The sequence below is a fragment of the Fukomys damarensis genome, unplaced genomic scaffold (genome assembly GCF_012274545.1).
Source record: "Fukomys damarensis isolate Sample0158 unplaced genomic scaffold, DMR_v1.0_HiC HiC_scaffold_13, whole genome shotgun sequence".
Lineage (NCBI taxonomy): Eukaryota > Metazoa > Chordata > Mammalia > Rodentia > Bathyergidae > Fukomys > Fukomys damarensis.
Window position 1 is genome coordinate 38,209,200 of NW_022900925.1, and position 27,446 is coordinate 38,236,645.

General features: G+C 55.5%; 2 protein-coding genes across 10 annotated transcripts in view; one reads left to right on the top strand and one right to left on the bottom strand.

Moving 5' to 3' along the window:
• Cntnap1 (contactin associated protein 1) overlaps nt 1-4,522 on the top strand; it is an 11,485-nt gene extending 6,963 nt beyond the window's left edge. For 2 of the 3 annotated variants that reach the window (XM_033763062.1, XM_010635515.3), the window contains exons 18-23: nt 868-1,221; nt 1,297-1,424; nt 2,075-2,168; nt 2,287-2,532; nt 2,626-2,673; nt 3,518-4,522. In XM_033763062.1, coding sequence (XP_033618953.1) covers nt 868-1,221; nt 1,297-1,424; nt 2,075-2,168; nt 2,287-2,532; nt 2,626-2,673; nt 3,518-3,756 — 1,109 coding nt within the window. In that variant the 3' untranslated portion in view covers nt 3,757-4,522. The remainder of the gene's footprint in view (nt 1-867; nt 1,222-1,296; nt 1,425-2,074; nt 2,169-2,286; nt 2,533-2,625; nt 2,674-3,517) is intronic. The other variant, XM_033763061.1, reaches the window with a different exon arrangement.
• A 168-nt stretch (nt 4,523-4,690) lies between these two features.
• The window catches only part of Ezh1 (enhancer of zeste 1 polycomb repressive complex 2 subunit), a 26,687-nt gene continuing 3,931 nt past the window's right edge, over nt 4,691-27,446 (bottom strand). For 3 of the 7 annotated variants that reach the window (XM_033763064.1, XM_010635520.3, XM_033763063.1), the window contains exons 2-22: nt 23,938-24,096; nt 21,956-22,044; nt 20,737-20,864; nt 20,487-20,615; nt 19,392-19,511; nt 18,255-18,375; nt 17,215-17,391; nt 15,834-15,936; nt 15,325-15,488; nt 15,046-15,137; nt 11,631-11,811; nt 10,927-11,123; nt 10,066-10,157; nt 9,204-9,244; nt 8,692-8,817; nt 7,298-7,476; nt 7,128-7,223; nt 6,939-7,020; nt 6,648-6,728; nt 6,116-6,200; nt 4,691-5,985 (exon numbers count right to left, since the gene is read on the bottom strand). In XM_033763064.1, the coding sequence (XP_033618955.1) occupies nt 5,925-5,985; nt 6,116-6,200; nt 6,648-6,728; nt 6,939-7,020; nt 7,128-7,223; nt 7,298-7,476; nt 8,692-8,817; nt 9,204-9,244; nt 10,066-10,157; nt 10,927-11,123; nt 11,631-11,811; nt 15,046-15,137; nt 15,325-15,488; nt 15,834-15,936; nt 17,215-17,391; nt 18,255-18,375; nt 19,392-19,511; nt 20,487-20,615; nt 20,737-20,853 (2,244 nt within the window). In that variant the 5' untranslated portion in view covers nt 20,854-20,864; nt 21,956-22,044; nt 23,938-24,096 and the 3' untranslated portion in view covers nt 4,691-5,924. Of the gene's footprint in view, nt 5,986-6,115; nt 6,235-6,647; nt 6,787-6,938; nt 7,021-7,127; nt 7,224-7,297; nt 7,477-8,691; nt 8,818-9,203; nt 9,245-10,065; nt 10,158-10,926; nt 11,124-11,630; nt 11,812-15,045; nt 15,138-15,324; nt 15,489-15,833; nt 15,937-17,214; nt 17,392-18,254; nt 18,376-19,391; nt 19,512-20,486; nt 20,616-20,736; nt 20,890-21,955; nt 22,045-23,937; nt 24,097-27,446 lie in introns of those variants that run through there. The other 4 variants (XM_010635522.3, XM_010635521.3, XM_033763065.1 and 1 more) reach the window with 4 other exon arrangements.

The window sequence follows — 27,446 nt, forward strand, 5'->3', positions numbered from 1 at the left end:
TGTAATTCCAGGGCTCTGGGAGGCCAAGCAGGAAGATTGGGACTTCGAGCCCAGCCCTGTCGGCTGAGCGACTCTGAGAAGCTGACTCAACGTAGAAATTGAGAAGGGCTGGCTGAGCTGCAGCTCCACACGGAGGCCCTGGTTTCCAACAGAATAGCTCCAAAGCGCGAATGGAGTGGCGATCAGTCCCCACTGGCACCGAGGGGACGCAGTCCATCCTTCCCTCGCCTGTGCAGTGACCCCTGGCCTCATGATGCCCTCCTGTGCCGTTTCCTGGGTGACAGCCGGCCAGGGGTCTCAGCCTGGGCAGTGAACACAGCCGGCTTCAATTAAGTTCTGCAGAGGCCACCAGGCCGTGGTGCCCTGCGTAACCTGGACGCAGGTGCTGGGGCCTGGGCCAGGGAGACACGGGGACCCAGGCAGCCGCAGAGGACCATGGGACTCTCGTTCTGATCTTGGCTCAATCACTGTGGTCCTCGGGCCAGGCATGACCCATTCCAGCCTCAGTTTCCCCATCTGTCAGTGTGGATGGCTGTAAGATTCCATGCTATGGCTGAGGCCTCACAGGGACCTGAAGTACCTGGAGGTGGCGATGGTGGCAGGGAGTCTCGAGTGTGGGTGGGGATGGCATCTAAACCTGTGGGTTCAGCCAGTTGTGGTGGCCCACGTCTGTAATCACAGCTGAGGGAAGCTGAGGCAGGAGGAGTCTCGAGTTTGAGTCCTGTCTCAAAGACTTAGGAAGTCTGAAAGGACACAGCAGGCTGGGGATGTAGCTCAGTGGTGGGAAGCCCTCAGATCACATCTCTGGTAATGCAGACGTGTGAGGGAGGAGCCGGGCCCGACCTCTGCCCTCTCCTCTGTCTGCAGACATCGGTGGCTTCTTTGAGCCTGGCACCTGGATGCGCTACAACCTGCAGTCCGCACTGCGTTCTGCCGCCCGCGAGTTCTCCCACATGCTGAGCCGCCCAGTGCCCGGCTATGAGCCTGGCTACGTCCCCGGCTATGACACCCCTGGCTATGTGCCAGGCTACCACGGCCCCGGCTACCGCCTGCCTGACTACCCGCGGCCTGGGCGGCCCGTGCCCGGGTACCGGGGCCCCGTGTACAATGTCACAGGCGAGGAGGTCTCCTTTAGCTTCAGCACCAGCACGGCGCCCGCGGTGCTGCTCTACGTCAGCTCCTTCGTGCGCGACTACCTAGCGGTGCTCATCAAGGAGGACGGTGCGTGCCCCACGCAGCTGTCCGTGGACCCACCGGGTTGTGCAGTCAGCGACACGGGCTTCTCTGCCCTCACAGGGACCCTGCAGCTGCGGTACCAGCTGGGCACCAGCCCCTACGTGTACCCACTGACCACCCGGCCGGTGACGGATGGGCAGCCGCACAGCGTCAACATCACCCGGGTCTACCGCAACCTCTTCATCCAGGCAGGGGCGCGGCCTACAGCCCTGCTGTACAGGCTGGGGGCTCGCATCCTTGCTTCACGAATCATTTTCCCAAGGTCAAACCGAGCCAAGTCACAAGGACAGGGCTCAAAACCACATTAACTTTTCCCCCACACTGGGACTGAACCCAGGCCTTCACACTGAACGCCATCTCCAGCCCTTTCTTCATTTTTTTATTTTGAGGCAGGGTCTCACTAAGTTACTAAGTTGCCCAAGCTGGGTTCAAACTTGCAGTCCTCCTGCCTCAGCCTCCCAGAGCACTGGGATTGATTTTTTTGTTTGTTTTTTTGAGACAGAGTCTTGCTTTGTAGTTCAGGTCAGCCCTAAACACACTGTGTAGCCCAGGTTGGCCTGGAACTCTCAGCGATCCTCCTGTCTCAGCCTCCCGAGTGCTGGGATGAGAGGTGTGCAACACCACCCTCAGCTGACAGGTTTTCTTCCCCTGGTACCAGGGATCAAACTTAGGACCTATCATTTGCAAAGCAGGTGCAGTGCCACTGAGCTAACATCCCCGGCCGGACAGTCAGGTTTTTGAGACACCCAGAGCTGCTGTGGGGCCCAGGAGCTCACCTGAGGGCCAGAGCGAGGGTTTGCCCTGAGGGCAGCTCCACCTGACCTCACCCCTCCCGCAGGTGGACTACTTCCCACTGACGGAGCAGAAGTTCTCACTTCTGGTGGACAGCCAGCTGGACTCGCCCAAGGCCTTGTACCTGGGGCGCGTGATGGGTGAGCTGTGAACCCTGGACCCGGAGTGGTGGGAGGGCGGCCGGGGAGCAGCGGGCCTGCGGACACAAGGGCCGTCTCTCGGGGCCAAGCTGCTCTTTCTGGGCCTACTGTCCCTCAGAGACGGGCGTCATCGACCCCGAGATCCAGCGCTACAACACCCCGGGCTTCTCGGGCTGCCTGTCCGGCGTTCGCTTCAACAACGTGGCTCCCCTCAAGGTCCACTTCCGCAGCCCACGGCCCATGACCGCTGAGCTGGCTGAGGCCCTGCGCGTGCAGGGAGAGCTGGCTGAGTCCAACTGCGGCGCCATGCCCCGCCTGGTGTCTGAGGTGCCCCCTGAGCTCGACCCCTGGTACCTGCCCCCAGGTGCGGCCTGGCCCAGCCCTGATGGATGTATGGACAGGGAGGAAGGGTGGCGGGAGGGCAGGGATGGCGCCTGTAACCATGCTTTCCCTCCAGACTTCCTGTACTACCATGACGACGGCTGGGTTGCCATCCTCTTAGGCTGTGAGTGGCACAGACCCCTGAAACCTGACCTGGACCCTGTCCCCGCCCCGGGATGCTGAAGGGTGGCGTGGGTACTCCGTGTGGCTGGTACTGGAGGCTGGGGAGGCTGTGGGGCGGGCTGGAGACGTTCCCTTTGGAGCTGTACTGTGTGTGGTCCCCGGGTTGTGCCCAGGGTTTGTGTGTGCTGGGTAAGTGCTGCGCCCCAGTGCTTCCCACCTGGAGACAGGATCTTGCTCAGTGATTCGGCCCAGACTTGAAATCCTCTTGCCTCAGCTGAGTAGCTGGGGTTACAAATGGGTCGCATTGCACCTGGCTAGATGCTTTCCATTTTGATTTGTTTTGTGAGACAGAGTTTCACTGCATCATCCAGGCTGCCCTGAACTGGCAGTCCTCCTGGCTCTGCCTCCCAAGTGCTGGGCCTGGCTTGCTGCACTCTTGTAACTGTAACATTAAAACGTAGCTTGGGCCAGGGATTTAGCTTAGTGGTTCCACTGCCTGCCTCACAAGCGCAAGAACCCAAGTTCGATCCCTGGTACCAAAAAAAAAAAAAAAAAAAAAAAAAAAAAATGTAGCTGTAGCTAAACAACGAGGAGATACAGGTACAGGGACATCGAGACACTGGGGTAACTACCAGGAATGTGAAAAGAGAACAAATGAACTAGAAGCTGTCCAGGGGATAAACCAGGAATTCAGGTGGCAGACACTCAGGGTGTGGCTGGCTGTGGGATGAGACTGGCACAGTTGTGCTAGCGCTTCTGGCTTGGGTTGCTATCTATGCGCATCTGAGAGAGACCCTGGCCTCCCTCTGAGCCACCCCTCTCTGAGCCACCCCTCTCCTCCGCAGTTCTGGTGGCTTTCCTGCTGCTGGGGCTGCTGGGGATGCTGGTGCTCTTCTACCTGCAGAACCATCGCTACAAGGGCTCCTACCACACCAATGAGCCCAAGGCTGCCCATGAGGACCAAGCGGGTGGCAAAGCACCCTTGCCTGCCTCGGGCCCCAGCCCAGCCCCTGCCCCCGCCCCAGCCCCTGAACCCCGGGACCAGAACCTGCCCCAGATCCTGGAGGAGTCCAGGTCGGAATGACCGGGGGCTTCAGGGACCAAGCCCACCTCGTCCAACCCAATGCCTGCCTCTCCCCACCCTCTGGGGCACTGGCTGCTCTGGGCCAGCCCTACCCACCCAGCAGGTGCCTCCTGCAGGCCGGCTTGGTGGGCAGAGCTACACATGGGACCAATGGGGGTGGCTGCGCCTCACTGCCGAGACCAGTGCCCTGCACTCCCCTGCGCTCCGTCCCAGCCCCGGCTGGGCTTCCTGCCAGCTGTCTGTGCCCTAACCGAGGCCCCAGTTCACCATCGGCAGAGCCGGTGTGAGGGGCTCTCCCACCCCGCAGGCTCTTACACCTGCATCCTCTGCAGGGCCCAGGGCTCCACCCCCCTCCCCACCCGCCCCTTTTCGTTTTGACAGCGAGACCGCAAGGCCTCTGCCTAGCACCTTAGAACCTCTGCTGCTTCACGCTTGAGCCAAAGCCATAGGAAACCCCGCAACGCCCAGAGAATCAATCGCAGACCCCCGCCTGGCAACGCATGGCCGCTGGCCCCAGCCCATGAGGCGCCCTCCCCGCTGGATGCTGCTCTCCATCTGCCTGGGGCCGCATTCTTTGTATTTATTTTTTGCTGCAAAGTCTGCCTAGAGAACTATATATCGCTCTAATTTTTTAATTGTTTATATAAAAGAGCAGCTCAGTGGGCTGCCTATGCCATGCCCTGCCGAGTTTGCTGAGCTCGACCTGGCTGGCCACTCGTGCCCCCGGTCTCCAATAAAGCAAGTGGCAGAGCCGTCTGTGTGTGGTGGCTGGCGCTGTGGTCACGAGACATGTGGGAGGCCATGAAGGGAACCAGCCAGGGCGCAGGAATTCCCGGTCCTTGTGCTGCCTGCCGGGGTCCAGGTCTGACCTGCTGAAGACACCACCTCCCTCCCAGCCCCAGCCCCCTGCATCCCAAAACACAGCACACACTGCCCAGGTGGCCAACACTTTATTAAGGAAGAGGTCACAAGCCACAGGACTGTAAAGTGCAAAAATCACTGGCGATGGCTGAAGCCGTGGGGCTGTGGGGGGAGAGGAGGCCTGGCCCCAAAGGGTGGGGACAGCAAGGACACAGGGCAGTGCTGGGGCACAGAGGCGGTGGCCTGGGCCGAGGGGGTTGGTCCAACATTGTTGGCAGCTAGAAAATCACATCTCACCTTCCTTGGGGGCCCTGCTCCCCGTGACTCAGGAGTCATTCAGAGCTGTCAGCTTGAGGGTCCCCAACTCACATGGCAGACCCCGAATCGCCCCAGAGGCGGGGCGTGCACGGGGCAGGGTGCATGTGCCCACTGGTGTGGGCTGTGCCTGTGTGCAGCCCATGCAGGACCCCAGAAGCCACCCAGCCTGGGGGACCCCATCTCCTCCACTGCCAGCCCGGCCTCCCAGGGAGGTGAATGCGGAGGCTGGGGCTCCGCCCTGCTCACCAGGAGCAGGGTCTGGGCGGGCCTCAGGCTCATACCACCAAGGAGTAAAGTGCTTTGCTCTGCGGGAGCTCTGCAGACAGTGGCAGCTGCTGCACCCAGCAGGGCGGATCCCCGTGGCCCAGGTGACCCACGGACAGTGCCACCCTCAACGTGAACGTGGGCATGTCTGGGAAGCCCACCAGCCGGCCACTCCAGACAGGAGCAGTGCAGCTCGCAGCGCCCGAGAGGCGAGCTGGAGCATGAAGGACAAGGGCCTCCCCGGAACATGGAGACAGTTTCCCAGCCACTTGCGTGTCAGCCCCAGGCCTAAGCTCGCAATGGAACTGCCATCACCTGGCTGGCTCTCCCTCTGTCCCCCTGCACCAGCCCTGCTGCCTGCCAGGCTCTGGGGACCGGGTCTCTGATGTGCCTGGCGTCCCATCAGCAAACCCAGCTGTGAGCTGAGGCCAGGTCACCAGGAGCAACCTGAGTGACTTGGCCATGGCCAGACCTGGGGACCGAGCACAGCCTGGGGCCGGCCTGTGCCCTCCTCCTGAGCCTAGATACGGCACGGCCTCCAGAAGCTGCTGCCCCGGTGGCCTAGCCCTGCCGCCTGTGCCCCTCGTGAGATGGGGGTGTCCCGAGCATGCAGCTGTGGCCTCGCTGCAGAGGGGGTGGGGCTCTTGGTGTGGAAGACACAGTGCGGGACCCGGCGGCGGTGGCGTGCGTGAAGCAGGGACGGTGCCGCGGCATGGACAGCACAGCTACAGGACGTCAGTCTCCCGCTCAATCCCCACGTACTTGAGGGCGTCGGCTTGGCTGTATCTGTCCAGTGGGAGAAACCAATTGCCTCCAGGCTCTGGGGGCTGAGGAGCGGGGACCCTGCCACCCCTCCTAGCTGCAGTCCCAGGCTGCGTCCATGGCCGCTCCAGGACCACCCCGACCCACCGCTCACCTGTAGTCAAAGAACAGCTCCTCGCCAGCCTGGATGGCCCTCTTGGCGAAGATCCCGATGCGGTGGTCTCCGTTCACCATGACCACTACAATGCGGAAGAGCCCAGGCGGCCCAGGTCACTGCGGGGACAGGCCGGCCGCTCCTGGGGTCATGGGACCTGGAGGACGGCTGAGGCAGGCCGCTAGCTGGCTGTGTGGGGGGACTGAACCCAGGGCCTCGCACACACGGGGCAAGCACTCTCTGCTGAGCTATCAGACTCATCTGCGGGAGAACGACGCCAGTGCAGCTGGTGGCAACAGCAGGTCATAAAACCGAGAGGCCCCAGGGCCGGGATGTGGCTCAGTGGCCCCACACCTGCCCGGTAAGCACAAGGTCCTCAGTTTGATCCCTGGTACCAAAAGAATAAAAACAAAAAACCAAAAACCAAGAGGCCTAAAATGACCCTAGACATCAATCGTGATTATTCTTGGGTAAAAGAACTCAGTGATGAATAGGCTGAACTCAACAGTGGAGAACGCAGCAGGGAGCCCACCTTTGGCGTAACAGTTGGGGTTCACTGAGTGGTTTGCAAATCGAATTTTGTTCCCTTTCCGGGTAGCATCCACAACGAAATCTGCAGAGGGGACGAAGACAGCCGTGAGCATCCCCTGAAGCACCAGCCGCATTCAGACCTGAAAGGTGGGCAGAGGACTGTGGACACCCAGCGCCTGGGCGGGCCTCCCTGTGTCTCCCCTTTTGCCAGTGTTATGGACACCCCCTGCCCATCTGTTGGCGGGAAGCCCTGTACCCCCATCTGCCAGGGAGGCCGCCCACCCCAGCGCACCGTTGTTGAGGTTGAAGAGGAAGCTGGACATGTATTTGTCGTAGACCTTCCCTCGCCGGTCGGCCTCATCCTGGGAGATGAGCTGGGGACAGAGCAGGGATGGGTGAGGGGTAGCTACGCCACCATCCCACCCACTGCGCGCTTGCGAGTGGACAGTGGCCTGGCCTTGCGTCCGGGCCCTGCACCCACCTCACCGCAGTACTCAGAGATGAACTCGTTCTTCTGCACCGACTCCTTGATGAAGGTGCCCCAGCCGGCCACGTCCGAGGGGGCCAGCAGCAGGTGCTGGGGGACAAGGCAGAGCTCAGTGGGGCGGGCGGGCAGGAGGGTGTGCAGGGTGGGGAGAGGAGCCGGCGCACCTTCTTGAGGCCGCGCTGGATGCTGCAGTTCTTGCAGGACACCACCTTGCAGTCCCAGTGCTCCGAGGCCCCGCAGGTGAGGCACAGGTCAGGGTCGCACTCGCGCACAGCCAGGTAGCAGGGGCACTGCTTGGTGTTGCACTGGGTCTTGCAGCGGCAGCCGGGGAAGCGGTTCTGGCCTGGGTGGGGAGACCAGCAGGTTAGGGGGCAACACAGGACCACGTGGTCCAGGCCAGACTCTGGGCCACCCAAAGGGCAGCTCCGGAGCCTCTGACCCCTGACACTCAGCTCCAGCTCACTCCTGTGAGTCACCAAAGCAGGCGTGATCAGCAAGGGACGGAGGAGACCCGGGCACCACTGCCTTGGGGGGCTGGGAGGAGGCGGGCAGAGCCGAGGAGAAGAGGAAATCAGTTCTCCTCTCTGTGGAGTCCGCCCTCAAAACAAGTGTCATTCTGAGAGGGCCAGGCATCCGCTCCAGCGGCCCCTCCGCCCACGGGCACCAGCACCGCCGCTGTGGCTAGATCATATCTGCCTGTCCCCTCCTGCAAGCCCTGGCTGCCGCCACCCTCCCTGCTCCAGGACGGGAAAGGGGGAGGGAGAGCCACCCTCAGCCTCTGCTGACTGCCAGGTCCCCATCTCCCACCCGGTATTCAAACTCTAACTATTAAAGAAAAAAGACACATACAGGATTGTGACCATAACATTTCAAATTTTAAAAAAATTTTAAATTCATTTAGACTAATCTTGAATTCTCAGGCTCAAGTGATCTTCCACCCTCAGCCTCCTGAGGGCTGAGACTACAGGTGTGCCGCCAGGCCTAACTAAAGGAAACTTTCAAACAATTTCCTGAAAAGGGAAACTGACTGCATCTTGAGGAACAAAAATTCCCTGGCCTCTCTGTTCCCCGAGAGAGCCTGGAAGCATTGCGTTTCTGTCCAACCGCTGCTTTCAGAACCATCGAACCAAGGGCTTTTAAAAGCTACAGAGCCAGGCAACACCTGCAGCCACAGCTCCTCAGGAGGCTGCAGCAGGAGGTCTGCTGGAGCCCCGGGACTCGGGCCGGCCTAGACGCACAGAGAGACGCCTGTTTTGTTGTTAATTTTTTGTTTGTTGTTTTGAAACAGAGTTTATATAGTTCAGGCTGCCCTGAGTGGCCCTGAACTACTGGCGATCCTCCTGCCTCAGCCTCCCCAGTGCTACGATTATAGGTGTGTGCCATCACTCCTGGCTCTGCCTGGCTCTTTAAAAGAGCAAAATACCAAACAACAACATAACACCAAAAACCCAAAACTTTTGCAAATTTGCAGCAGTTTCTTGGCTACAGTGCCAACCACAGCTACTGTATGGAGGGTGGGCAGCGAAGTGGGCAGGTGGGAGGGCGCCCGGGCTCTTACAGTCCGGGTTGCACTGGCAGAACTTCTCACAGAAATTCTGGGTCATGATGCAGGGGCAGGTGCTGTCGCAGGGCCGGTCTGGGTGGTCGCAGGGCTGGTAGTTGTACACTTGTGTGGCGCTGTTGTCTAGGAGAGGCAGAAGGAGCTGCCTGGGGGCACCGGGCAGGCAGCTCCCGACCCTAGTCCAACCCCCGACCCCCTGCGGCCCTGCCTGGGTCTGCACGCAGTGCTCTACCTGGAAAGCCACAGACCAGCGGCCTGGGCTGCTTCCGCTGGCTCCACCCCGGGCGGCAGCAGCTCAGCTGTGCTGTCTGCGGCACAGGGACCAGGAGCCTGCAGAGCTTCCAGGTTGCCCGGCCCGGCTGGCTACACGGGCAGGGGATGGCACAGCCGGCCGGGGTGCCCCGCTGGAACCTACCTTTGGTTCTTTCTTTATGATGGTGGGGTGGAGCACAGGCCTTGCCTGTGCTGAGCACGGCCTGACCTCGAGCCACACGCATAGTAGCACTCACCTTTCTTCAGCTGGATTTTCCTGCAGTGTGCGGCCCACAACCTGAGGGAGAAGGAAGGTCTGCCCAGCCCTCAGGCCCACACACGCAGGCCCTGCTGTGCCCCAACAGGGCCCCCACCGTACGGACACCAGAGCCCACCCTAAGTCCAGCTGCTGGCTTGCGCCAGATTTACGCTAAGCCCCTCCCACGTGCACACCCATTAAAGACCAAAGGCACAAAGAGAAGCCCAAGCCCACATGTGGTTTGTTTTCTCTGTGGTACTAGGGGTTGAACCCAGGGCCTCTGCACTGAGCAAAACTCCCAGCCCTTTCTCATATTGAAGTAGGGTCTCACTATGTCACTAAACTGCCCAAGCTGGGCTAAAAGGAGTGACCCTCCTGCTTCAGCCTCCCAGAGTGCTGGGATTACAAGCATGCCACCACACCAGGCCTATTACAGTGCTACTGTTTCTTTCCCTGTCTTTCAGAGGAGATTCGGGGGGGGGTCACAAGGTGAAGGAATTGAAGGGGCACCACACCCAGGAGCGGTGTGACTCCCTGCCATGGGTGACAGTCATCAGGGAACCAGGCTGGTGGCAGGGTGCTGTCATTACTTAGCTCAGACCAGCGCAGGGCACAGGAAGTAAGTAAACCACTGAGACGTGGCCTTGGCACGGCGAGGCCTGGAGTGGGAAGCGGACAGTGGTCTCTGGGTCCACGGCTGGAGCCGGCCCCAGGCACAGACCCTAGGCACCAAGCGCCGCACTGTCTCTCTGGATGCCAGGCGGACACTGCCTGGCCCAGAGCAATGGCCAGGAGGATGGAGGCATGGGCTGGGGCCCACAGGACACCAGCCGGAGGGAGGCCCTGCCACCCGAGCTTACCTGTGCTTCCTCTTCTTCTTCTGGGAGGGGTTCATGAGCTCGTCAGTGGGCAGCTTCAGGATGAGCGATTCTTTGACCGCAAACTGGAAGACCTGGTAGAGAAGTGGTGGAATGGGCACTTTTCACAGCCGGCTCAGCCTGTGGCCCGGGGCTCCGGCTGTGATGAAACCTCCTGTTCCCTGGCCAAGGAGGGGACATGTGGGGCACAGGTGGCCCCTGCTCCCACAGAACAGGACTCTCCTGGCGCAGGGGACCAAGGGGTCCCGAGCCAAAGCCCGAGGTCCTAGGCTGAGCCACAGCGCCCTCTGCTGGAGCAACAGCACACCCTCTCCTGTCTCCTCCCTCCCAGTGGTCCTGGAGACCAAACCCAGCTCCCCCACTGAGTTGCCGCTCCAACCCTTTTTATTTTCAGACCAGGTCACGCCAACTTGCCCAGCTGGCCTTGAACTGCAAGCCTCCTGCCTACAGCTTCCTGAGTAGCTGGGATTATAGGTGTAAGCAAGGAAGAGGGTCTGCGCTCCACATGGAGAGCAAAGGCACGCGCGCCCCCTAATGGCTCTGAGTAGAAACGCTGCTTCCAAAACAGACCTAAGGCCAGGCTGGTGACACAGTCTGCTGCCAAGCAAGCCCACGGAGGCATCCCCAGAAGTCAGGGCCCAGCCCTGGGGCTCCCCAGGGTCCCTTCCTGGCATAGGGTGAAGGTTCAGAAAGGAAGTCGAAGACACAGAGAGCATCACAGGGGTGTAGGCCTGCCCTGAAGGCCGATGAGAGAGCCAGAGCCAGAGCCAGGCCGGGCGGCTGGGCCCCGGGGCCTGACTCCCAGCCTGCCCCGACCAGGAGGGGACAGGAAGGGGCCAGCACCTGCTTGCACGTCTTTGTGCCCAGCAGCCGGGCGATGGAGCAGAAGTTGTTGAAGTAGGTGCCGTGGAATACGCGGAACAGAGACTCTTCAGCCCCGGTCCACTCCACGGGCTCGGATGGGGCCTCCACGACGCAGAGCTGGGGTGGCGCGGGGCTGGGCTTCTGCTTCGTCGGGGTCTGGCAGCGGGAGTTGGCCTCTGGGAGGGACAGGCAGAGAGAAGAGTGTGGGTGCAGCTGTGAGCAGCGGCTGTTACCAAGCAGAAGCACCTCGATTCCATGCCATGAGGCAGAAGAGTCGAGAATGCAAACCCTCCCCATCCCCACTGCCTACAGGGGACTTGTGAAGAGAACTAACAATTTCTTTTTTCTTTTTGAGACAGGGTGTCGCTGTGTAGTTCAGGCCACCTTGAACTCACTACGGAGCCCAGGCTGGCTTCATACTCGTGGCAATCCTCCTGCCCCAGCCTCTCATGACAGGACTACAGGTGTGTGCCACCTCAACTATCGATTTTAAAAAGTTAGAGGGGCAGGGATTTGGCTCAGTGACACCGTGCCTGCCTCGCAAGCACAAAGTCCTGAGTTCCATTCCCTGTACCAAGATAAATAAATAAATGAAAATAAAAATAGATAAAAAGGTAGAGATGTTCAGAGTCAGCCAGTGGTCCGGGGTCTCCTGAGTGCGAGCTTCGTTAGGCCTGCCGTACCCGAAGAACTGGAGGCCCAGTCGTTGCCTGTGTCCCTGTCACTGTCCGCTTCTCTCGTGTCGGCCACAGAGGAGGTGGACGTGTTGGGGCAGGAGGCGCTGACCGCGTGGTGCCTTCGCCGCCGTCTCCCGGAGCATTTGGAGCGAGGGTTGTGCAGCATGGCGTACTCCTTGGCACCCTCCTGGAAGACAGCACAACACCAGGCCACGTGTGCTGGGGATGCGATCCGGTTACAGGGGCCGCCTGCACGCAGAGCCTCCTCCCTCGGGGACAGCACGACAATCGTTCAGCTCACAGGCGGACACTGCCACCGAGGGCTGCCCGCGGCCCCGAGACAGACTTAGCTCTGCCCCGCGTGTTTCCAAGCAGCCTGGGCAGCACCGAGGCCCCTGCACCCTGCGCAGTGTGGTCCGGAGTCAGCGCTGAAGGAGGAGGCACAGAGGCCAGCGAGGGGCCTTCTGGACCCAGCCTCTCCCGGAGCTGCACCCTCTCTCTTTCTGTTTAGTTTAGCTAGGATCAGTGTATTGTAGAAGAGACACGGAAATGACTTGCGCCATCAGAGACTGTAGAACTTCCGTGCGATGGGCAGCATCGTGATTTACTTCGCTCTACATTTTTTCCAAGAATGTCGCCATCTCTAAGTAAGAAATAATCCTTGTCATCTAGAACTTCGTTGGTGCCTCTGTATTCCGAAAGGAGAACTTTATCTCCAACTTTCACACTCACTGGCTGAATTCCTCCACCCTCGCTGAGAGCTGGACCCTGTGGCCACCACAGCTGCCTACAGTGCTTTGCCCTGAGGTTTTTTTCAGGGAACATAACGGGCCTTTTACAGGCTGCGCTCCTCCAAACAATGCTCAGCCACCCAGCGGGAGGAGCTTCCTCAAGGTCCTGCCATGGCTCAGGGCCACACCTCACATTCAGCCGTCTGGTTAGGCAGCAAAGAGAAACCTGCAGCCTCACTGCTTTGAAGCAAAGTTTTTTTGGTACCGGGTATCAAACTCAGGACCTTGCACTTGCAAGGCAGGTGCGGAGCCTCTGAGCTAAATCCCTGGCCTTAAAACACACCGTGAACAGTCTCAGCATTTAGAAATCACAGGGGCTGGGGCTGGGGCTGGCCTTGGGCTCTCTGGCTCGGCCTCCCAGGCTGCTGCTCTGCACTCTCCTGCTGGGCCTTCATTTCCGGGACAGATGTGTGACCCCTCAACATCTGCACTCCAGCCCGAAGCCTGTCTACCCACAAACGCAGAAGGACACTGTCCCGATACTCTACAGCTGTGTCTTTTTTTAAACAGCCAAACTCAGCTTGAGCCCTAAGCCCCTTTTGCTGGCCTGGGTCCCACAGACTCCCATTTCTGAAAACGGAGTCACTTGCCAGGAACAACGGTTCCCTATCACTGCAGGTGTTCAGTGCTCGAGGAAGAGGAGCTCTGATGTGAACTGGACCCAAAAGCATGACCCTCTGCTCCAGCAGGAAACACAGAATCTCAAGTGTCCCTTACCAAAATGTTTACCACAGATAAAAACCAAGCCTCCAGAGCTAACTTCTACGTTATGGGAAATAGGGAATACCCTGAAGAAAATAAACACAAATCTAGAACGCAGCCAGGTGTAGTGGCACGCACCTGTCATCCTAGCACTTGAGAGGCTGAGGCAGGAGGAGCGCTGCAAGCTCCAGGCCAGCCTTGGCTATGCAGTGAGTTCAAGGCCAGCCTCAACCACATAGCAAACCCCTGCCTCAAAAACCAAAACAAACTTAAAAAATGTGGACTATCCCACAGGCAACTACCCTGGAACTATCAAGAAGAGGGAAAAAGAAAAAAAGAAACAAACAAAAAAAAAAAAAAGGAAAAAAAGTGGGCTGACTGGAGATTAAAAACATGGATGCACACTTGTAAGAGGCAGGAGGATCACAAGTTCAAGCCCAGCCTGGGCAACTTAGGGGATTCACACAACACTTAGACCCTGTTTGCTTTTTGTTTTTTAAAAAGGGCTGGCCTAACGTGGCTCAGTGCAAAGGCCCTGGGATCCAACCTCCATGCTAGGAAAAGCAAATTCTTAGCAAAATGGGGGACATAGGTTTCTCTTCTGATCGCAGAGATCTCGGCCTTTTACGAAAGGCTTCTGTGGAAAGGAACAGCTGAGCTTTCCACTAACGCTTCGAAGCCGAGCTATGGCAGTGCCACCATCTTGTTATCAAAGGCGTCGCCTTTACAAAAAGCCAGGCCGGGGAAGCAGGCAGTCACGCCCGGATGTGTGCTCACGTCTTAGACGCAGCGCAGAAGCAGGAGAAGGCGCACGCCAGGTGTGGACAGTGTGCTTCACGCTGCGTTCAGGGTCACAATGGTGCCTTGGACATCACGCTGATGTGAGGCACTGCTGCGCTGCGGCCTCACAGAGTAAATGCAGGCTGTGGAGCTGGACGGGCCGACCACAGAGCCTGGCTCTCTTCCTGCATCCTGGGCAATGCGCTCAGGTGCTCTTCCCGAGCCACACCCAGCTCTTTATCCGTCACTCTGGGACAGGGACTCCCATGAAGCTGCCTCAGCCTCCTGTGCACTCGGCTACCACCGACTTATTAACAAACTCTGGCTCGTACTTTTATAAGCCCAGTCTCTACCTCAGGGAAACACTGCAAGGGTGAACCGCTCAGGACCTTGCCACACAGCACAAGTCACATGGCAGGAACAAATAAACTGGATAAAGTTGGTTTGTTCTGTTTATTCTTCTGCTGTCATACACAGTCCATTTTCCAGGTGCACACCAAAGAGCATGCTCTACACCCTTCCCTTCTATGATCCGCTAAGGGTGCAGCCCAAAGGTACTGAGCTGTGCAATCTAACTGACGGCAGACACACCACCAAGGTGTTTTATTCTCCACCAAAGCTCAACTGACTGTGCAGGAAACCACAAGGGGCCCAGCAGGCCCGAGCAGTTCCTTCCGGCTCTGGGTGCACCGGCCCCCACCACACAGGACAATCTGTACAGAGGCTGGCAGGCGAGACATTGGGGAGCTCTCTGTCCTGCTGCTACGTCACATGCACATAAAGGAAGCCGGGAGAAGACACAGGGTGCACAAGGCCAACACCCCACGCTCTGCTCCACTTCTTTGAGCTGGGGCTCGAACCTGGGCCTTGGATAGTGCTAGGCGGGTGCTTTTCCACCGGGCCACATCCCCAGCCTGCTCAGCAATACAGTTCAGACTCTGAACATCTCGGCTGATGACCAAATCTCACACCAACATGGCAATCGGGTCGGACGGCCTCCCAGGGTGGCTGAGTCCAGGGAGCAGCAGGAGCCGGAGGCTGTGTCCGCTCACCTGGCTCTCGCATTCCCAGGGACAGGAAGCTCAAGGGCCTTTTCCGGTTCTGGCTCAGGTTTAAGCTGTTAAAGCCGGAACAGCGGAAGAACCTACCAGCAGAAGGAAGCAGTCGGAGCCACAGGGTTCTGGCTCGATCTTGATTTCTCTGTTCTTCCGTTTATACACGTTGGGGGTGGCATGAAAAGCTGCAAGAGAACTGCAGTGTGTGTGGGGTCTATCACGGGGCAAGATAGGGCCACGCAGGGCCCACGCGAGCCGGCCATCCCAACACGCCCTCCGCCCAGTAGGTGCCCAGGGACAGTCACGCAGCGAGGCCAAACCCGGTGGATGCAGGGCGGGGCAGGAGGCGGCCCGGCCGGAGCAGCCACTCACGGTGCAGGAAGCAGTCGTACTTGAAGCAGCGGCGGCAGAAGAGTGTGTGGAAGGAGTGCAGGGACTGCTCGCGCTGCACAGACCTGGCATTGGGGCCATCGATGTTGGGTGTGCACTGTGGGGGGAGGGCGTTGGGGTCTGACATCTCCGTCAGCTCCCGGTACCTGAAGGAGAAAAGGCAGGGAAACATCCCTCGGCATCTCTCAGGGCTCCGATCCCGATCGGGACAGACAGCCGCCAGGCGTGCTCGGAAATGGGGATGGGCTGCCAGGGCTGAGGAAATTGGGACCAGATGGACGGACTGAGGGATGGATGGACAGATGCCCTCCCAGCGCAGAGCCAGCGCTTGTCAGGAAGGAAGGGGAGGGAGGAGCCACAAGGGCGCTGCTTGGGGGTCGGTGAGCGCTCTCTGCCCAGACACTGGGGACCCTCCCTGTAGCACTTCAAGGGAAGCAACAGACAGCAGCAGCAGGCAATGGCTCCCCCGGCCCCACTGTGCAGCGGCCCACCTCTCCTTCATGTCATCGGGGACACCGCTCTCCGGAAACATCGAGGCGATGGCACTGAAGATCATGTCATTGGGGAACTGCTTCTTGGAACTCTTTTTGTTGCCTGAATGGGAAATGATTAGGAAACAAACCTTTCTGAGTACCATTATCAGGGCATGGGAACAAAGCAGTCTCACCTTTTTCCTTTGTCATAGCAATTTCTTTTGTGTTTTTTTCCTTCTGGAACTGGGGATTGAATGCAGGGCTCCCACACTGGGCTGCATCCCCAGCTCTTTTTAAAATTTCTGAGACAGGATCTCAGTAAGTTGCCCAGGCTGGGTATGAATTTTTGATCCGCCTGCCTCAGCCTCCCGAGTGCTAGAAATACAGGCTGTGCTACCATGCCCGGCTTGTCATGGCAATTTTAATGAGAGTTGCTCTGTTTGCCTAACCCCTGACCACATACTGACAAGAAAATCCACAGCCCCCATCGGAATCTGGAGGAGAAAGGAGTTTTCAAAGAGAGACCTGGATGTAGAAGAATCCTGAAACCACGCTGCTGCTGAAAGACAACACTGACACCGCGACATGACAGAAAGAGGGACAGAGTCCCTGGACGTGCATGAGGTAACACATGCATACTTAGGCAATTAGGGCCAGAGATGTGGCTCAGTGGCACTGTGACTATCTGGCAAGCGCAAGGTCCCGAGTTCCATCCCCAGTACAAAAAAAAAAAAAAAAAAAAAAAGTGTCATAATTAGGCAATTGAGCATTAGTATTAGTAACATGGAAAAATGCTCATGATTCAAGATTAGATAAAGAGATAAAATTTCGTACACACACAGCACTGTTACACATAATATATAAAAATGTGCAGGCTGGGGATTCAGCTCAGCAGCACCATACCTGCCTCACAAGTGCAAGGTCCTGAGTTCGATTGCCAATATGAGAAGGAAAAAAAAAAGTTTGTTCATGTACATTTTTAAGTCTAGAAGCAAAGGTTTTCCAAACACTGCCCACATAATTAGAAATGGGCAAGTGCTCAAGTCATTCTTTGTCCTCTGGGCCACGGCCACTGAAGCTCCCTGGACCACTGAGAAGCACACAGGGCCTTTGGCAAGCACAGCCCTTTCCTCCCTGTCCCTGTCCCTTTCAAAACAGAACACGGGAAGCCGGGCACGGTGGCGAGCAGCTGGGAGCCCAGCCGGTGGAGGCGAGGCCAGCCTGAGCTCCACAGCGAGACACCATCTCGAATTAAAAGCCAAGGGACCTAAAGGTACGAGAGCCCAATGACGAATGCAACTGTGCTGTATACCTAAAATGGACCAATAAACACAGTGAGAGAAAAAAAATGTTTTGATGGGAAAGCAAGGCCAAGGGACCCTGGGAGGGAGCTGCGCACCCTCCACAGCATGGCGCTTTCTCTTCCGGGTCACTGGCAGGTCCTCCTGGCCATCGCCCTGCTTTCCGTCAGTGGCGTCATTGTGCCCTTCCTCCTCCTCATCGGAGTGTTGATTCAGGGCATCTACCAGCTCCAGGAAGACGGCGTCGCTGATGAGGACGGATCCAGGGATCATGTCTGAAAGCGAGCAGGAGCAGGGCTGAGCAGGACCGCCCCTCGGTCGGTGCAGCTGGGTGCTCTCCTGTGCCCTTGGGCCTGCGGTCCCCGGTTCAGCTGGCCGGGTGGGAAACTGGCCACCGGCCTCGCTCTTACTGGAATTTTTCACTCCGCAGGCACAGGTCAACCCAGGTTATGGTCCCAAATCTCAGGATTGTGTACCCAGGCATCACAAACACAGCAGGAAAGGAATAATGAATGAACATCTGCTTGGGTTTGCTGCTGACAGATTCACGGTGACTTTTCTAATTCAAAATACTGCCTTTTGTTTTTGAAAGAGCCTTGCTGTGTACCCCAGGCTGGCCTCAAACTTGTGATGACCCTCCTGTCTCAGCCTCCCGAGTGCTGGGAATACAGCCATGCACCACCACACTGGGCAAGATGCAGCATTTGTTTCCTAGTCATGCTCCACAGGGCTGTGCTGCAGCCTGGGAGCATCTGAGCACTAGGGGGCACCATGGAGCGAGGGTTTGCACACAGATCCTGGGGTTCTCGTTCCTTTCCTGCGTCTCTCTTGGCGACAACCTTTTCTAGAACTTAGATGGGAGTCCCCATGGCTGCCCTTCAGGAGATGAGGCTACCGAAGCCCACTTCTGGGGCAGCTTGAGGCTCCTGGGTGGGGGCAGCCACTTCCTGTTTCCCAGGGGGAATGGACCAGGGGTGAGATGGATGCGGGGCTCTCCCAGGTGAGACCCCTCTCAGCTACTGATTTCTACCAAACCCTGGGGCCGGTTCCTTCTTCGGTGTCACGGGGATGCTTTTAACACGAAGCTGGGTAGCCCACTGAAAAGGTTCTTGGTGCCCAGGACCAAGGCTGTACCCACCTTCCTCGCCATGGACTTTGCCATCGTAGTTGTTGATCAGCTCCTCAATGAATGTTTCGTCTTCTTCCTTCACCTCGTCCCCCATGTAGGGAATATTGCACAGAACCGTCTCATCTTCCACCTGAAACCAGGCCGCCCCATGTCACCCTGGGAACAAGGGTCCTGGCTCTCCCAACCCAACAGCCTGCGGCGGAGCCCTTCCCGCTTCTGAGTCCCCTGCAGGTCCCTTGGTAGCAGAGTTCCCTGCATTTTAAGGACTGGCCCTTCTCTTTTGCCAAAGCCTCAAGCGGAAGGGGCCAACCACTGCTCTTCCTGGGCTGGGAAGGACTTGGAGTAGGTGCCCACCCGACAGCACGGGGGCCTCACTGCCCTATCTCCTCATCCTACCCACTGAGCATCCTGCTGACACAGGCGCGAACAACATTTCCGGAGGCCAAGAGACAAGGGAGCCCTCCCAGGGGGTGATTTTAACAGCGAGAAAAGAAACCGTCCACAGAGTCTGGGTCATCTCTAAAACAGAGCAACTTCCTGTAACAGCAGTAGACCTCGACTCAGCCCAGCCACACGGCAGGACGGGCGTCTGCTCCGTGCGGGCTGCGGACACTTTCCAGCAATAAGCACTGAAGGAGCGGGTGGGCGCGCGTCGGGAGCGGTCACTGTCTCCTCCTTCGTCACTTCTCCTTCCCTCCCCAGGGCCTCAGACCCGCCAAGCACACGCTTCGCCGTGCAGCTCTGGCCCAGGACAAGACTCCCTCCGTTCTGCAGCCCCAGCGGGGTGAGTGGGACGGCGTCGAAGCTGTGTGCTAGGAGGACTCGCTTCTGCAGACCCAGAGCCACCTCGGGCTGCTGCTGTCACCACGCGGGTGACGGTGACAGCGGGGTGGACAGGCTGAGGCTCACAGCGAATGGCCCAGCCGGAGGGTGGCAACCTGGGCCTGCACACAGCCCGGCCCCGGCAGCAGGGGGACCGAGTCTCGCCCAACTGATTCGTTCCCAGTAGAGCCAAGGTCAGCCCATCAGAGAGCACTGGAGTCCGCATTAGACCCCGCCAGTGGTCACGCTCAGCTAAGTCCACCAACAACCTCTGCCCCAGGAGCCCCAAGCCGTGTGTGCGCGATGGCCACGGGCCATACACACCATGAAGTTCTGCTGCAGCGGCGACCAGGAGTACATGATGGGCACCAGCGCCACGGTGTTCAGGGAGCGCATCAGCATGTGCTGGCTGGCGAAGCCCGGGAAGAGGCTCTCGATGGTGCACTGCAGCCGTGGGGTGGGGGAGAGGAGCGCTGTCTGTGCCACCGCTGCTTCCCGCCTGCCCTAGCCACGCCGAGGGACACTGAGGCCTCGCCCAGCCCTGTCCGGAGGACCTCAAGACCAGGGACTTCGACCTGGCTGCGTGGGGGATGGGGCCACTCTACGGGGAAGCGTCGTAGAATAGAAGCCCCACCCTGCCTCGGGAAAGGTAGCTGCCCTCATTGCCCCACGTTTTCTGTTTTAAAAAAGGATCTCTTTAAGAGACTAGAATGTTCTTGTTAAACTTACAATTCAAGCTGGATATGGTGGTGCATGCCTGTAATCCCAGCACTCTGGGAGGCTGAAATAGGAGGATCTATAGTGCAAGCCTAGCAGGAGCAATATAGCAACTTTGCAAAACCCTGTCTCAGAATTTTAAAAAAGGGGGAGAGGTTGGGATGTTGCTCAGTGTGAAGGCCCTGGGTTCAATCCCTGATATCACAAAACAAAAAAAATTACCATTCAATTTTAAAAATGAATACACAATAAAGAAGGTCTCTCTGGGCAAATACCCTTTTAACCAAGGCAGTCCTTTTCTGTGTTAAAGCACTTAAGGAGCTGGGTGCAGTAGTATGGCGGTACATGCTTGTACTCAGGAGGCTGAGGCAGGAGGATCATCATGAATTCAAGGCTAGTCTGAACTACATAGTGAGACATTAGCTCAAAAAAAAAACCAAAGTAAGGCATCAGACAAGGGCCAAAAATGGTTGTTTTGGAGCTTACACACAGCCCAGAGAGGAGAATCGTAACTGTCTCAATTTTCTATGACAGTCTTGATCACACACGCTGTTGCCTGAGAATAGGGGTGAAAAGCTTACTCCTAAGGTTTCCTCCCCTCCTTATCTCAAGCTGACCGAAACAGCTGGACAGGCCGTCGTCCTCACCTGCTTCCTCCCACCCGCCAGGCAGGCGAGCCCCCGCGCCGTGCCCCGGAAGTACCTTTCTGAGGAAAGGGTGCCCGCTCACGGGCTTCATCGGCTGCACAGGCTGGACACGGCGTTGCTTCCATTCTTCATTGAGGATCTGGGTTTTTTCTTGAACTTTGGCAAAATTTGCCACATACAGAGCCTAGCGGAGCCAAGGAGAACTGTTAAAATTTCAAAACAAGAGGAAAAATGCAACAAAACACCCTGCCTCTCTGCGGTGGAGAAACTCTGAACTGGCAGCCTCTCCCTGGGGCGCTCCTGACCTTGGCCCCCATGTTCGCCTGCAGCCGCCTGAGCTGTCGAAGCCGCATATATTCGGATTTCACTTTTCTTTTCCAGTAGGTGATACACTTGGATGTGGGGGGATCCGGAACATCCATCGTGCTGAGATCTAAGAGGGACAGAGAAGGTGCACTCTGCCTGGAGATGAAGCCTTCCTTAAAGGCATATAAACATAGTCAAAAGCCGGGCGTGGTGGCGCACGCCTGTCATCCCAGCACTCCAGAGGCTGAGGCAGGAGGATCGCTGTGAGTTCGAGACCAGCCTGGGCTACACAGTGAGTTCCAGGTCAGTCTCAACTACATAGTGAGACCCTGTCTCAAAAACCAAACAAACAAACAAACAAAACAAAAACAGTCGACTATGTTTGCGTTCACACTCAATTATTCATTCATCTGACCACCAGGAAAGCCCTCAATGTGTAAGTTTAACACAGTTTCAACTGAAGGAAGAGTTCATAGCAGCAAATCCTGGTCTAATGATCAGAAAGCTCACCTGCCCTGACCTGCGGCCCGTCCTCCTGTGCAGACTCATTTTGAGCTCAGCACCCAGGCTACAGACGTTACCAGGGGTGGCACACTGTGTACTGCGCATGCGTACTAATAAAAATTCAAAAAGAGGGCCAGGGATGTAGCTCCGTTGTGTTACCACCTGCCTCGCAAGCGCAAGGTCTTGAGTTCCATCCCTGGTACCAAAGAAAAAAATTCAAAGAGAAAGCTGGGAATGGAGTGAGTCGAGTGCCCAACTTAGCATTTTGGGGGTCCTTCGTTCTGTTCCCAATACTAAAAATAAAAGTTCTCTCACAGTTTAAGTATTCGGATCTCTTGGACTCAAGGAAAGATATTCACTACTTTGAGTCAGAGAAATGTCCAGCTAGAATCGGCTTTGTAGGCAGGAGCTGTGCAGGAAGAGCTGCCACACAACGAACTGTCCTTACCAAACTCTTTTGTTTTCTTTGGTACCGGGGATCAAACTCTGGCCCTTGCACTTTCGAGGCAGATGGCGGAACCCCTGAGCCAAGTCCCCGGCCCTTACCAAGCTCTTTTTTGAGACCGGGTCTCCCTAGGTAGCCCGCTGGTCTTGAAGTCCTGGCAACCTTCCTGCATCAGCCTCTGAGTGCTGGGATTACAGGCATTTCGCCAACATCCCCGGCTTTTTTTTTTGGTATTTGAATTTAGGCTCAAAATTTAACAGATACTTTACCTCAGTTGTAGAAGGCAAGGGGTGCTGAATTTGAGGGTGCACCTCGGTTCTTCAGGGGAACAGCAACACAACAGCCAGCAAGTGTTCAGCTTTGCAAGAGAACAGACAGTGTTCTCACCAAGTCAGAACAGCACATTCAGACCCTGTCACCCTGAGCCCAGTGCTCCCCGGAACTAGGAAGACTTCCAGGTCGCTCGGTGGCAGGGACTAAACCCAGGGCCTCACACTGAGATATGTCCTGAAGCCCCCTGATCTTCTGAGATGTGGTGTTTTTTTTTTTTTTTTTTTTTTGTACTGGGGATCAAACTTGGGACCTTGCGCATGAAAGACAGGTGCCCCAACCACTGAGCTAAATCCCCGGCCCTTTTTTTGTTTTTTTGAGACACGGTCTCACTATGTAGTTGAGACTGACCTGGAACTCACTATGTAGCCCAGGTTGGTCTCAAACTCACAGCGATCCTCCTGCCTCAGCCTCCCAAGGGCTGGGATTATAGGTGTGCACCACCATGCCCGGCTTAGAGGTGGTCTCGTTAAACTGTCTATCCTGGCTTCTAATTCATGATCCTCCTGCCTCAACCTTTTGAGTAGATGGGAATTACAGGCCTGCACCACCGCACCTGCCTTCTGTTACTATGATTTTCACATATAAACTGGGTCCCAAAATATGTGATGCCATTGTGGAAGAGGCCTTTATTAAATCCTACCCTGCCACTCATGTGAATAAAGATATTCACGCAATTACCACATTCATAAATGCTCTTCTGAACCAACTTCATGGCTTAGCCCGAAGGCCAAATAATATTAAATACAGGTAGAAGTTCAGTCAACTCTACACAGTACCACTTTTAATCTATATTAACTAGTGTGGCTTCTTAGGAAACTAGTTATGTTTTACTTCATCTAACACTCTAAACTTCAAAAAATATGACTATGAAAGGCAAAAATTTCAAATAAAATTTAAGTTTCAGACTTTAAAAATTTTTTCTAAAAGACTTAAACAAATTTTTTGGACAGGATCTTGTTATACAGTTCAGTTTAGTCTTGAATTCATTATGTAGCCCAGGCTGGCTTTGAACTCATGCAGATCCTCCTGCCTCAGCCTCCTGAACACTGGTATTATAACTGAGCATATCCATTTAGGCCTCTAAGAAATGGGTAGCACAGAACAGAGAAGAATGCAATTTAATCCGCTACCACTCCTCAACCCAGTCAGAACACATTCTCGTAGCCCACATACATGGTGTTCAGAGGGGTCTACCTGAATGTTTATGATCCCCCAGGGCATCTCACACAAAGGAACATTCAGAGAAAACAAAAACAATTTTTAGGCAAGCTTCACTATGCTGCCCAGGCTGTCCTCAATCTCACGGGGGCTCAAGCAATTCTCTTGCCTCCCTGGTAGCTGGGATGACAGGTACATCCTGCCACGCCCAGCTTTTAAATTTAGAGGAAATTCACTGCTTGCTCTTGAGCCGAATCGATTGAGTCAAGCCCAGGGTTAGTAACCGAATTCCTCCGGGTTAAACAGTGGCCTTCTGGGAAGAGAATGAAACAACAAAATCTAAGAATGGGAATCCCAGACAGGTGTGGTGCTGCGTGGCTGTCATCCTGACAACTCAGGAGGCTGAGGCAGGAGGGCTAATTAGCTCAGGAGTTCCAGGCCAGCTCAGGCAACACAGTGAGACCCTATCTCAAGATAAAAAATGCAAAATAAAATAAAGGCTGGGATGTGGTTCAGTTTTAAGGCCCTGGGTTCAATCCCTAGTATAAACAAATTATATATATATATATATAAAATTCTAACTGAATTCTAACTGAAATGTGACATCAAGTCTGTCAAGAAATGACAGCAAACACATCACGATAATCCAACAAGAAATGGCACACATTTCTGATTTTTCTCAGGTGTTGCATGCGCGCACACACACATACAATACACACACACACAGAGGTGAACACGCCACTGCACTGTAGCCACTCACCGTGTGAAATAAGCAACGTTCCTTTTATAGCCAAGGCGTTATCTGAATCTGTGTGTCCACGGCTAATATTTACTGTGCCTGTTTTTAAGGGGCCTTCAATGTCCCTCAAAGTTCATCTGGCAACAGGGCCATCCCCAGGGAGTAGGAGGACGATGTACCCTGCGGGGGACAGACGCAGATGATTAAAAGGAACTGAGGCACGGTATAAAAGTCACCGTAGTTGACTCCTCACAGAGGAGCCTACCCCTCCGTATGGAACTGGGCAGCCACGGGTTAACTGGGCAACTACGTGCTCTGTGGAAAGCACCTTAGCAGCCACCACAACTTCGGTAATCTGTCACCAAAGGAACACAATGGACTCCGAAAATCCTGCCAGAACTCCTAGCTCTCCCCCTTTGCTGCTCTGCTTTGTGGCATCCTGCTTGTATTCCCCGGGAAACGCCAATGGAATGAGGCGTTGTAGATGTAAAAAGAGGTACGCGAGGCAGTGCAAGCTTCCGCTTGGAGCTCTCAAGACTGACAGGAGTCACTCTGAGCCGCGGCACCATTAAAAGCGCGTTGTGCTCCTATGTTCAGGTAAAGAGTCGTCTGTCCGGGGATTTCACTGTTCCTTGCTTCACCAACCAGGAACTATCGGTTCAAAGTGAAACACGCTTGCATCCACATGCACAGCACACAGAACCCTCCATGTGGCACACAAAACACACTTCCTATTTCTACATGCAAAAGAGCACTTGTATTCCAGCGAAGAACTTGGGCGCCTTACTTGATGTCCATTTTAAATTGTTTGCTTTAAATGTACCAATAAACTTAATGAAAAAAAACGTTGGAAGTTTAAATGTGGACAAAGAAAGGGACAAGACCAAATTAAAGCTTGAAACGTTAAAGAAAAAATAAAAAAGAGGCACTGCAGGGCCAGGCGTACAGCTCAGAGCTAGAGCACTTGCAGAGCATGCAGAGGCCCTGGGTCTGAGCTCCAGCACCACAAAGACGGGGGAAAAAAAGCCATCAAGGGCTGGGGATGTCGCTCAGTGGTGCCACTGCCTCACAAGGGCAAGGTCCTGTATAAAAACAGCATCAGCAGTCACTAGGAACGTGCGAATCAGAGTCACAATGAGACGCTGCGCACAGCCACCAGGCAGCGCAGCGGCAGTGTAAGACTGTGACAGCGGAAGCTGGGGCCCCACAGAGGTCCAGGCGGTGCACTGGGATGTGGTTCCCCGGTTTTGTGGGTGGTGTTTTGGGGGGTTTGTTGTTTTCCCACATTTCTTGTACTGCGTACTGGTTATAAAGACTTGCGGGTGTCACCGCGGGAGAGCTGTACACGCGAATAAGGTACTTGAATTATCCCCTTCTCCCCTATTTTCATGTATTTTGGGGGGATTTAACGTGTATTATGTACTTTGATCAGACTCATTTTTTTTGAGGCAGAGTCTCGCTCTGCAGTCCATGTTGGCCTTGGACTCACTACGTAGCCCAGGCTGACCTTGGATTTGTGATGTCCTGCGGCAGCCTCCCAAGTACTGGACTTCCAGGTATGGGACACCACCCCTGACTACCACCTCTACTTACAGTAGCCAAGTGGAAACAACACAAAGATGGATGGATTAGCTAACACATCCAAGATGTAGCATCTATCTATACACGATGGAATACTACTCAGTGATGAAAAGGAGCAGGACCCGTACGCAGTCTATCAAAGGTTACACCCAGTGAAGGAAATCAGACACTCAGAAACCACACACTGTATGAGACCACTTATAAAACATTCTACTAGGATGACTCAAAAGGGCAAAAACCAGTGACAGAAAGCAGACTTGTGGCTGCCAGGAGCTGGTGTGGGCTTAGGGACTGACGGAAAGGAACGAGAGGGAACTGTGTGGGGCTGACACACTCCACACTCCGCTGTGGAGACGGCGATGGGGTGTGCACTTACCAAGGAGCTGTCTTCGTACCGTGGGTGAACTGCCAACCAGAGACAAAAATAGGATGGCTCAATCTAGTATTTTCTAGAGACTTTTATTATTAAAAAGGTAGATAGGGCCGGGGATCTAGCTCAGCAGTTCGGTGGCCTGCCTTGCAAGTGCAAGGACCCGAGTTCAATCCCCGGTACCCCCCCCCAAAAAGGTAGGTAGCCTGGCAGGGTAGTAGGTTCCTGTAGTTTGAGCTACCTGGGAAGCTGGTACAGGAAGATCTCTAGTCTGAGGCCAGCTGTGGCAATGCAGGGAGAAGCCTGTCTCAAAGCCAGAAAGAGGGGGCCGGGACTCTGGCGCAGTGGCACTGCACCTGCCTGGCAAGTGCAAGGTCCTGAGCTCCAGCCCTGATGCCAAAAACAAGACAGGAAAAAAAAAACGTGGGCAATCCCTCCTGCCTTTTGCTTTTGTGTTTTCTTTTTTGTTTTTAAACTCTCCAGTGACCTCAGAATGAATAACAACACTACGGTGAGGAACAGTGGATCGTGATTCTACGTTATGATGTTACAGTCATACGATGTTAATAAATAAGCCGAGACAGGAGGATCCCAAGTTCAAGCTCAGCCTGGGCTACACAGCATGACCTTGTCTCATGGCTTCCTCTCAAAAAAGATGTTAATAGGAAAAACTGCATTGCAGTTTATGGAAACTCCTTGTACTGCTTTCACAATTTCCTCTTTTGTAAATCTAAAACTATTCCAAAAATATGGCAGGTGTGACGGTGCACATCTGTAATCCCTGCACTCAGGAGGCTGAGGCAGGAGGATGGAGACTTCTCAGCCAGCCTGGGCTACAGAGGGAGACCAGGGGGCATGTGTGAGCCTGTGTGTCTGTGCGTATGGTGAAGAGATACAGTTTATTTTAAAACAGCTAATTACTGGCAACGAGAACTACATTATTTATGTGTATATGTCTACAGAAAAAGGAAGCTATAAAAACTTGGAAATCTATCTCTAGAACATTAGGTTCTGGGCCAGGGATTTAGCTCAGTGGTTCCACTGCCTGCCTTGCAAGCTCAAGGTTCTGAGTTCGATCCCCGGTATCCCCACTCCCCAAAAAAAAAAACAACACAGAACATTGGCTCCTAATCTGCTTTCACAGCTAAAAGTAGAAAACACTCTTGTTGCCCAAAGGAAATGGAAACATTACTGAGTGCTGGAATTACAGGTATGCACCACCACACATGGCTTTTACTGGATCTTTTCTGTTTTGTTTTGCTGCACTAGGGATTGAACCCAAGGCCTCTGCACTGAGCACATCTGGGACCCGCAACCTCTCCCTTTGCTGAAGCGCTGAGGGAGTCACTGCTCCGAGCTCCCGGTCCCTGCGCACACAGAAAAAGCAGTGCTTGGCCGGTCCTGGGCTCTGTCGGCACAAAGCCCATCACCATCCGATGAAAACAGGCCTCTAGCCAGGCATAATCTCAGCATTCCAGATGCTGAGGCAGGAGGGGCCTCATGAATTCCAGGCCAGCCTAGGCCACATATTGAGACTGCCTCAAAAAAAAAAAAAAAAAAAAAAAAAAAAAAAAAAAAA